This window comes from Salarias fasciatus, chromosome 4, assembly GCF_902148845.1.
Source record: "Salarias fasciatus chromosome 4, fSalaFa1.1, whole genome shotgun sequence".
NCBI classification, from domain to species: Eukaryota; Metazoa; Chordata; class Actinopteri; order Blenniiformes; family Blenniidae; genus Salarias; species Salarias fasciatus.
In genome coordinates this window covers 14,753,435-14,764,436 of record NC_043748.1, presented here as the reverse complement: position 1 = coordinate 14,764,436, position 11,002 = coordinate 14,753,435, and the positions used below count along the sequence as shown (strand labels likewise).

At 41.2% G+C, this 11,002-nt stretch overlaps 1 protein-coding gene across 2 annotated transcripts; it reads right to left on the bottom strand.

Annotated features, from left to right (window-relative positions):
- Positions 1–3,629: 3,629 nt before the first annotated feature.
- Positions 3,630–10,370, bottom strand: pih1d1 (PIH1 domain containing 1). Of its 2 annotated transcripts, none has more exons than XM_030088707.1 (11): positions 10,316–10,370; positions 9,218–9,327; positions 7,328–7,385; positions 7,036–7,224; positions 5,561–5,622; positions 4,710–4,791; positions 4,521–4,617; positions 4,409–4,435; positions 4,251–4,329; positions 3,848–3,991; positions 3,630–3,760 (listed from the first exon to the last, which is right to left on the bottom strand). In XM_030088707.1, exons 2-11 carry the CDS (start codon positions 9,293–9,295, stop codon positions 3,725–3,727), a joined length of 852 nt encoding a protein of 283 aa, XP_029944567.1. In that variant the 5' UTR covers positions 9,296–9,327; positions 10,316–10,370; the 3' UTR covers positions 3,630–3,724. The 2 variants fall into 2 exon arrangements, with proteins under 2 accessions (XP_029944567.1, XP_029944568.1); XM_030088708.1 differs by lacking the exon at positions 10,316–10,370 and adding an exon at positions 9,480–10,239.
- Positions 10,371–11,002: the final 632 nt, after the last annotated feature.

The window sequence follows — 11,002 nt, the reverse complement described above, 5'->3', positions numbered from 1 at the left end:
CCTGAGAGGCTGGTTGGGGAGATCTGACAGATGGATGGATGAATGAGGGACACACATTTCAACACCTCCGCTGGAACAGTCGGAAAATGGCCATTTGGAGCTAAATGGAGGGGAGGGAGGAGGCGTGCGCGAGCCAGGGGCTTTAGCAGAAGAGTCGGGTTCCAGTGGGCGACGGGCACAGGCCTTAGTGGGGTTAATTTTAGTCAAGGGCAGCAGGTTGGTGTGCGGGTGGAGCTCAGGAGAATGGATGAGCAACAATACCTCATTAGTGCGAGACAGACTGTTGTACGCTATTCATAGATTCAAGAGAGTGGAGATAAAAATAGAAAAATAAATTCATTTGAAGGGTCCGTTTCTACTTTATTAATATCAAGACAGTAGACTCTCTCCAGTGAATAAAATGTCCAAACAGCCTTCAGCTTTAGTTGTATGAGGTCTTTTGTGTGTATTTTGGTTTGAGGATTGTTTAATGTCATGAGGAAGTGGCATTTCAACAAACTATTTCTCTTGATCATGTTGTGAAGTTCTTATCAGCGATTCAAAGGAACCACTGGTGGGTCCAAATATGTATTTTGAGTCGTTATCCTCTTCCAAACACAGACAATAATGGACTGAAGGCTTCCTAAGAATATTATGACAAAGCTTCGAGAAAAAACATTAAAATAAAAAAGCTGTTGCTCATATAAACAACGGTGGGGTTGAAACCTCTAATTCAACATTAAACCAAACAGGAAAGTCACTGATCACATGACAACCAGGATACTTGAAAAGGCAGTATTCAACCATCCAAAGCTTGTTTTGGTGATTTTTTTTATACATCTGATTAAAAAATATTGCATGCAAAGGTTTATCTAGTCAAACAACCACATTTCATCAGCAGTAAATTTTAATACATTCAATTTAAGATTTCTGCTCTTTATTGAATCCAATGAATCAAAGGGAGATTGAGTGAAATGTTTTCATAAAATGCTAATATTTTAAATTTTCTATAGAATCTTTGCGTTTTCCTTGGAGTAAATATGTGGATTGGACACATTAATTTTTCGTTCATTATCAATCAAACTGACTAAAGATCATTTAGTTAAAAGGGGAATACACTCAGTGTTTGGTCTGGGAAACAGTGGACTGAGATCTGGAGATGAATAAAGTTTGTGAATGCAGCGTACGAATATATTCTCGAAAGAGTATCTATTAAGGTTCTGTAGCACATACGACTGAAGTATGAGTTTTGTTAAAATCACTTTGTCTTATTTGGGTTTGTTTTGCATGACTTTTAGATGGTTTTATGCAAAACCAAACAGTTTTTACTGAAATGGAACAATTTACTGCTTGAGCAGTCTCAATCAACTTTATATTTTCACAGTAACGGTGATGTTTGCACCACTGAGCTCTGAGATCCATTTCATCACCTTGCCTTACTTACCAACACTTTGGTTGGATGAGATCGGGAATCAAACTTCAGACCCAAGGATTACAGTGTAACTGACCCATTCATCCTGAGATTGAAGCACCTAAAAATGTCAATTACTGTGATCACAGACCATGGGAAATATTGATAAGATTGATGAATGAAATTTCTGTGTAGTGTCACTATCTGTCTTGTACATGCAGTCTATCAAAATGTCCTAAATTGTACCTTTTTTGGGGGGGTGGGGGGGGGGGGGGGGGGGGGGGGGGGGGCAGTACATTCTTTTTAAGTGTAAGAAATCAACCTCAGCATGGAAATTTTAGTAATTCTGATTTTAGAAACAAGTGCATAATCTACCATAATATTTTACTTCCTAATCTTTCGGGTCATTAAACTCCATTATTTTGATCTTGGCCTACAAAATCATAATAAAATGTACTTGTGTTTTTATATATTTTATCCTATGATAATAAAACCACCAAATATCAGAGGAGGCGACGTACCTGTATGAGGATGTGGGATCACGACACCCAGGAGACAGACAGAGGGCCAAGAGAATGGCTACATGTACGCGGAGTGTGTGTTTTATACGGAGAGGCGGCGAGGCATCATGGGCGTGCATGTGTGCTATCTGAACGAGTATGTGGGTATGCATGCTGTGGGAATTACTGAGAGTCTGACTGTACAATACAAGAATAACTGCAAGTTCATGTATGTGTGTGTGTGTGTGTGTGTGTGTGTGTGTGTGTGTGTGTGTGTGTGTGTGTGTGTGTGGTCAGGGCTGGGGGCCACGGGTGGATTAAGCGGAGGCAGAAAGATGAGCACCTCGCTGGATTAGAGGGAACAGAGGGATGACCTCAGTGGACAAATGGAGGGGTGCCGCGGGGCAGGTGGAGCGGGGCGTGACAAAAACCAAGAGAGAGGGAGCGACCGAGAGAGCTGGCAGAGGGAGGGAAGCTGTTTGTGACAAGGGAGGAGGTATTTTTCTGTCACTTATCGTAGCTGTGTAACTCAGTCTGCCATGAGGAGCTGGTCTGAAAGGATCAAAGAAGAAATGGACGATCCAAGGAGGAAGATTGTGTACAACAGCAGACCAAACGCTCATCTGCTTTCCTGTTTAATCCACATGAGATTGGGACAACAGTGAGGAAAGGGGAAAAAAAAGCCAAACACTTCTTCCAGCTCCTCCGGTGGGATGCCATTTCCAGATCAAATGAGGGATATCTCTCATTCAGTGTTTCCCAAGCTGCCCTCCAGGCCTTCTCCCAGTCGAACGTGCCTGGTAAACCTCTAATGAGAGGCGACCGAGGGCATCCTAATCAGATGAACCACCTCAACTGGCGCCTCTCGATGTTTCCGAGCAGCAGCTCGACTCCGAGTCTCTCCTAGAAGGCTGAACTCAATCTATCTTGAAGATACACATCGACCACGCTGCGGAGAAAAACTAATTTCAGCCACTTAGATCTGCAAACATATTCTTTTGATCCCAACTCTAATGAAGTTCAGGACCTTAAGTGTTGGTGGGGATGGAGACCGACTGGGAACAGAGAGCTTTGCTCAGTGAGAAGCAAACAGGTCTCTGCAGTGTGAGGCTGAAGATGGGAAGTTAAAAAGGAGCCTGATCCCTCAGAAGCGTCTGTATCAGTCCGGATTACTCAGGGATTCTGCAGGGCTCCTCAGCTCTCACTGCAGGAATGTGAGACACACTGTGACAAATAACAAGCTTGATGAGGAATTTTCACCGGCTTTGTGGCTGCTAGTCGCTAAAAATGATCAATATAGAAGTCATCTTTGACGCACTGTGGTAAAAGTTGCAGCTCATAAATCCTGAATTCACTCAGAGCTTTTGAGAGGAAAGCATCAATATCATCCCTGTAGCTATAGACGTATTTTCAATCTTAAACAGAATTGACCTGTATCTGCATGTTAGCAGTTAATCTCAACTGTTTTGTTGCCACTTCCTCTGTGATTGATTCCTACTCTTATCAAGAAACCCTGAAATGCAGAACGCAGAGCATCTACCTCCAAAAACCTGCTGCAACTTCATCTGAAGAATCAATTTCAGCAGCTATAATACAGGCAAATACTTTGATTTGAATGATTTCTTGGGCGGATGCTTTGACTTCACATCCTCATTCACCTAAAAAAACGAATAATCTGCTCATTTTGAGCTAGATAGTCAATTTTGAATGAGACCAGTACAGAAGATGGGAAACAGAGATTCAAAAATTAAGAATGATTTATTTAAAAAAAAATAATATTATGACAGCATATTATCTTAAGCAAAATAAATATGTGGAAATGCTTCCTGTAGTTCTATGAAGACACCACGGGCATCGTCACTGTGAGGATCTGCCAAGAAGAAAAGATAAACCTCATATGAAGTGACACAATCTCCAGACGTTCCTCCTGCAGTTTGACCTTGCGGTGTTTTCTCACCTGCGTGCTCCTGTTGTACTGCGCCACGCTGTTCTCCTGGTCGACCAGGAACGGGTGGAAGATGTCGAGATGGAAGAGCGACGGCCGAGCTGTCAGCACCAGGCGGTCCTCTCCCACGTCCAGAACCAGAGAGCGGGACGACGGCTGCGTATCAGATAAGTTCATTTTGTAGAAAATGATGCACTCAGCTGTACATCGACTGCAACCTGCAGCTCTGGGTCTGCAGGCGCTTCAGCCACTCTGTCCTAGAAAATCTTTAAAATCAGCTAAAAAGCTCTAAACCGGCAGAGCAATCTTGTTATTTTATTTATTGTTCATGTAAAGTGTCAATGGGAAATTAATCATAAAACGACACCGTTCGTGAGGTGTAGTGCAGAGTACACGTGGTGTGTGTGTGTCTCACCAATCCAGGGAGCCTTATTTCTGCAATGAGGTGCTCAGGGTCTCCAGTAGGGGGCTCCACAAGCAGCGTGAAGTCCGGCCTGCCTCACAGTGAGACCAGAGGTCAGGGTTTTCTACAGGCGGTAGTTTGCACTGAGACACAGAGTGTAATGCTCTCACCTTTTGGCGGGAGTGGCTTGACTCTCCCTGTAGGGAAAAGGCAGAGACACAGATGTCAGCGCGGAGTGTGTGTTTTTTCTGTGAGGCAGTACATTCAGACGGAGGGACGCACTCAGGCTGCAGCTCCTCGATCACCGGCCTGCTCTTGGTCCGGATGTTCTGCTCGCTGACAGAGCCCAAAAACTTCCTGTTCTTCAGCACCTTCCAGTCTGCAGGAACACAGATATGAAATGTGTGAACTGCTGACAGCACGAATCACAGTCAAACACACACTCACACACACACACACACACACACTTACCTCTACTTAGCTCCAGACTGTATTTGTTCTCTAAGCCTTCGACGGACACCAGGATAATGAACTGATGGAATAAGGGATCCTTCTACAAGACACAATCAAACACACACAAATGAATCATCACACTATTACCAGATTGCTTTGTGCAAAAATGTCTTGGGCCAGGATTGGAGGAAAGGTGAAGAAAATCTATAAATGTATTTATTTTCTCAACATGGGAGTAATACCTAAATAATACCATGGGTTTGTGATTTATAACTTTTCAGTTGAATATTGTTTAATTCATGACAAGGTGAGATGAGAAGCTGAAAGAGTACAAATTTCCACCTGCAATGACGGTAAATTTCCAACAATAAATCGATTACACACACGTGCACACTTACCAAGATGAAGACAGGATATCAAAATGGTAAAATACACAGATATCTCTGTTATTATATCTTCAAAATATATTTGACAGCATCAATAGAAACCGAGAAGACAGCAAAAAGACAGCCAAGGATGACTGGTTTTCAACAAACCCTGTCTTAACCCATTGTAAGCTTGGATTGAATGAAGTTTGGAACATAAAAAAAATATTATTTTTACCTGCTCAAACATAAACTGTTAGAGTTTATCATGGAGGTTAATCTCCCTTTTGTCTGAAGTCTAAAAAGGCTTGCCAAAATAGATTTCATCCATTGCACAATAGAATGTTGTGTTCCACTCATGTAAAACTGAGGACTCAGAGTATTTCATAATCATCTTGGTGAAGGTCTAACCAAAACACTTTTTTTTTTAAGTTTTAAACTGCTGCATATAAAAAACAAAAAAAAACAAAAAAATAAAACAAGCCTACTCAGGTACAAACTCACCTGACACTTCTGGAAGAAGTCCTGATTGATGACGACGTCGTACGCCGTGCAGCCCTGAGAACCTGGAACAGACCAACAAAAAAAAAAAAGTTATTTCTTTAACTGCTTTTCTTTTGTAGGACAGCAAATATGTTCTTACACACACATTTCTGCTCCAGTGTGATGTTTTTATCACGACCTTCTCAGTGACCCTGCAGATTGTTCTATCGTCGAGGGAGCTCACACGGCTCTTTGGGCAATGAACCTACAGGACACCGTCTCTCAGGCGTCCAGCTGGCCTGCATTTCTGCTCACTTCCAGGTCTGGCAGGTTATCTCAGAGCCAAACCGGCAATATTCCAAGTGGAGTTAAGAGTACTTTGTTGTATAATTCCCGCTTTCAAATCACCAGTTTGTCTCCATGCATTCTAAAAACGCTGCAATTATTAACGGTAAAATCTTTATCGACTGCTGTGGCAACAGAGGATTTGTTTGCATGGCTGCATGTGAGAGTTGTTGTGATGCCAAGACTCCAGTATGATAATGATGATTCTGCGAGTGAACCTACAGGTTACAGAATACCTTTTGATTTATGTTCCTAAGCCACCTAAATCAACATCAAACATACACACAACTCAACAAGTTATTAGGAACGCGTCAATGCTGGTGAGAGCGTCGCTGTGTGCGGTAAGCCAGTCCCTCGAACAGAGGAGAGAGAAGAGAGAGGGAACATCACTCAGAAAGAAATGCCTGCTGTTGAATTTTTGACACTTGGACTTTTCTCATCTGATGAGAGTCATTGAAACAGTCAATAAAAAAAGAAAGAATAAACATTAATTGCAGAGATCACTCTCCTCTCATGAAACTTAAGAGGATTCTTAAATTCTAAAACAAGAGAAGATCTCCATGCACTATCAACACCTGTTTTCTAATCCAGATGTGCAAGACAAGCATGTGCTTCCTACTGCTGGTTTGTGATTCAGACTCTCATGTGCCTGTGGATGAACGCCTGGTCCCTTTCGAGGGAACATGAGAAAAAAAAAAACATTTGACACCGGGTCCAGCAGGACATCAGCAAATCAGCTGGTGTGAAAGAAATCAGAACTCAGATCAGACAGGATCTTCATGACCGTGAAGGAAACAGCTGCGATTACTTGCTGCCATTAAAAAAAAAAAGAAAGTGATTTAATGACAGTTTCCAAATTTAATGCTAACATATGTGATGATACATCTACGCACGTGACTCTAATCATGAACTACTGCTAGAATAATTGATCGTTTAAATTAGTTTTACTCAAGAAAAAAAAAGTGTACTAGAAGCTCATGGAAGTGAGCTTAAATTTGCCTTAAATTTCAAATAAAAGAACAAAAAAATAATTGTTTTACGATATTTTCACTTAAAAAAGGGGAACAATGCACTATCACGTGTTTTCAGTACTGCTAAGGTAGATTCGGACATGGCGGTGTGATTTATAATCACTGGATGTAGATACATACTGTTGTCCACCTCTGTGTGTGGCTCGCCAAGGCTCATGGGAACTCTGTAGCCGCTGGGATCATCCGACTGGAGCAGCTCCACCAGCTCCTCCTTGGACAGTTCTGGTGGAGGAGGGACGGAGTGTGACTGGCAGATGTTGATGAAGACCTTCTGCTTGTCTGGCTCCGACACGGTCTTCACACACATTCCTGGGAAGAGGACAAATGAAGGAAACAGGGAAAAAATAAACACAAAGATCAGCTTTCACATTTCAGTTGTGGCTTGGATCATCAAACCTGTTTAATTTCTTACCAGGTTGTGGTCGGATCACTTTGGAATCTGGATTTTCAGTCTGCATTTGTCCCATTGTCTACAAAAATATAAATGAATAAATAAAACAAGTTACTTGTACTTATATAATATGGCTCACAGGAGGCAAAGACATCAAATAAAATCCAGGTTTTTTGCGAGTGTGTCGTGTTACTTTTATTTCACTTTTTTCTTCTTGTAGATTCCAATACGGTAGAAACTACCACAATCTTTAAATTATACTTTATCAATATTATGCTGGTGAAACTTAGTTGTTATAATTTACAGTTTACTGAAGTAAAAGTCTGTCCAGTACAGAGCAGCGATACTCCCTTTGTGTTTCACTGGATGTTTGCCAAAACTCTCTGCTGCTTGACTTTTAGCCCAAATCCTTAATGAGCAGCTCCGAACAGATGGTCTCCATACGACTAAAGTATCCTCATATGCACCATCGTGCTTTTCTAAGAATGTCAGGACATACTTATGATGCAAAGGGAACCCAAAACAACAGAGTAAAACAGGCGTGCAACAGTTTCCAAGTTTAAGATATGATTAAATCAAGACGTGACAAATGCCTGCCTCAATCCATCTCCATGTTGCGAAATAAAAAGAGCCGGGTTAATAAATAGAAGACAGTATAAAGAGATCCAAAGCATTGACCACCCCTTCACTTCAAATTATTGATACTTAAGAGGTTCTTACAGTCTGGAAAATACTTTTTAAAGCTCAGAAAATTATTAGCAAATACATAGGTTTGGATTTATTGAAAGAGATAACTATTAGAAATTAAATGGTCCACACTGTTTTTGAAAAAAACAAAACAACCCCCCCCCCAAGATTCAGAACTAAATCAAAGGAGCACTGCCACAGGGGTCTGACTATGAAACAATCAAAACAGCAACATGAAGAGAAGACAAACCATTTTTTTTTTTTTTACATTTTAAACAAAACTAAACTAAAACCCAAACTACTACAAAAGAGGAGCAACACATACATCACATTTGGGACATACTACTAATGTGATGACAATAATGACGTCTGCCAAAAACAACTGATTTTAAGAATCCCCCCCCCCCCCCCCCCCCCCCCCCCCCCCCCCCGGCAGTCCATCGATTTTACGATGAGGACGAGCTCCGTCAATCTCGAGAGAGGCCATGGACAAGCCGGGGCAAAGTTTGTGGAAGAACTGAGATGCCCAGTCGACAGACACCCCCCTTCTCAGCCTCGCTGGTAGAGTCCAACAGAAGGGGCTGGCACTTACAGTTGGTGCCAGTTCGGCCACAGGAGTTGCCCGGTGGTGCCGCAATGCGAGAACCAACCACCTTCGGGGCTCCACTCTGGATTTTTCTGTAAGGGCGGTCTCCCTTAGCCTTTGTCACTCCCGTGACGACCAGTGGTGCTATTTTACCCATAGCTGGGAGGGTTGTGACATGCAGATAGGGGGGAGACAGGAGTCGAACCAACAACCTCCCGATTGTAAGACGACTGTACTCCCCCACTAGAGCACAGCCGTCCCTATTTTAAGTAATATGGTAGCAACATTATAGATCTGGAAAACATAATTTATTGTTCGTATGTTTAAAATAATTTTGGTGGTGGTCTTGGTGGTGACAGTGGGGGAAAAAATAACAAATGATAATGAAGAAACCTGAATGATCAATGAAAGTCCTTTTGTTGTTGATACTGTAATATTGTACAGGAGTGAATGGTACCTTCAGTGTAAAAGATTAAACACCACCAGTCATGTTAAGTTAAAAACAGTAAAAACTGTAATACTAGTGGATGAATAAAATCCACAATCTGCACTTTGACAATTCCTATAACTCCTCAGATCACTGTGTAACAGAGTGATTAGTCTTTTAATACCTAGTAGCGAGTACGAAGTCAAACTACCTGCAAGAGCAGCTGTTGATACAGTTCCTCCTCCTGCTGTAGATTCAGCTCGGAGTTGAGAAGTGAAGAGTCCGTCATCTCGACACAGAGCAAAAATCTGTTGATGAATCCTGCAATCAATAAAGACATTGATTCTATCTTAAATATGAAAATATAAAAGTCAAACATACAAAAACTCAAAACAATAAAGTATATCAGAGAGGTGTTAAAAAAATGCTAAGATCAACCTTTTTGACAGTTTGTATTATAATATTTACTCAACTGATTTCTGTGTTGACAGAATGAGCTTTCCATGATCAAAAACAAGGTTTGTGTTCTTGCTGATCGTGGGGGTACAAAATGAGTGAGAACAACACACTAACCATGACCAGAAACACATAAATGAAGAAGACAGACAAACACAAATGACACACAAACATCAATACAGCAAACTACTGCGACAGAACTAAAATCATCCACATGTGTATGACTAAAAAATGTGATTTACCAGAAAATATCAATACAGTTTTATTTTCTCACTAGTGATAACATTATCCCTACTTATTTAAACACGTGTACACACCCATACATTCACGAATTTACAATTGTGAGCCAGTTCGTTCGAAACTGTAAACAGACACTGTTTCTGTTGATTTGTTCACATAGTTACAGATGATGTGAATGTGGAGAAAGCCGTGTATAGGATCAACTGGTTTCCCAGCCAACTGGGGACAGGTTCCCTTTAGCGTCCATGCTAACACCACCGCATGTTAAAAAGCAGATAGAAACCCGCTGATGTCCTGGCAAGCGCCCTTAAACCGCATTTAAAATACAGTTTTTAAGAATCTGTGAAGAGTTTGTAAGTCTCTTTTCGACACCAGCTGTTAAGAGTAGCAACAACAAACGGCAAAGGAAGAGGCAGTCACCAGTTAACACGAAAACAAGCTAATCCGAAACACGGGTCCTGTTTCCCTCGCAGGGACGTTCGCTTAACTTTAGCTTGCTGCCACAAAAGCCAGCCACGTCTTATTTTCACTCTCAAATACTGTAAGAGAAGGTTCGGTGAAGCTTGGAGGTGCAACACGACGCTGCGCAAACAAAAAGAAATACAAAGTTTACCTTCAGCAGGATCTTCCTCCACACAGGAAGCACACGTTCTCTTTGCAACTTCCGCTTCCGGCCGGAACCACAGGAAAATAAATCAATATGAGTAATTAATTAAAAATATAATTTCTGTAAAATAAAATGAGAGACAATATATGGAATAAAACTATTTCAAATGAATCTGATTTAAAAATCTCAGAATGGTGATGACTCAAAGATCAAGCTCTACAACATGAAATCCCTCAGGAAGCCCCTCAATACGCTTTGTTTTATTCGACTTTATAAGAAAAGATAAGCCTTTAATTATCTCCTACAAGAGAAATTGGTAAACTAAACACACGTACATATATTTATGTCAAGGGACTGTGCAAAATGTTAAGTGTAAATAAAGTTATATATCAAATAAACATCAAAGTGTACTGGGTACAATGCCACCTCTGAGTCTGGTTGTGCTAAGGTTTTCTCCTTTTGAAAGGAAGTTTTTTTTATTTCCATAGTTGCGCGCTCACATGGAACTGTTGGATTTTTCTCTGTAAAAGTGTCTATAAATTACTGTCTTGTACTTGACATTATATAGACCGAGCTGAGCTGAGCAGTTCAATTGTCAAATTAACACTGACAGTTGACTCTAACTTTCTGATGACATTTAACCACTCGCCCTCCTTCAGGAGTGTGAAGACGACAGCTCAGAGCATCAGGGCA

Bases quoted from the DNA above. Each gene is read 5' to 3' on its own strand.
- pih1d1 (XM_030088707.1), bottom strand. From the start codon at position 9,295: ATGACGGACTCTTCACTTCTCAACTCCGAGCTGAATCTACAGCAGGAG. The intron at 7,225-7,327 runs GTAAGAAATTAA...TCCTCTTCCCAG, and splicing joins AGTGATCCGACCACAACCTG to GAATGTGTGTGAAGACCGTG. The intron at 4,436-4,520 runs GTGCGTCCCTCC...TTTTCCCTACAG, and splicing joins ATCGAGGAGCTGCAGCCTGA to GGAGAGTCAAGCCACTCCCG.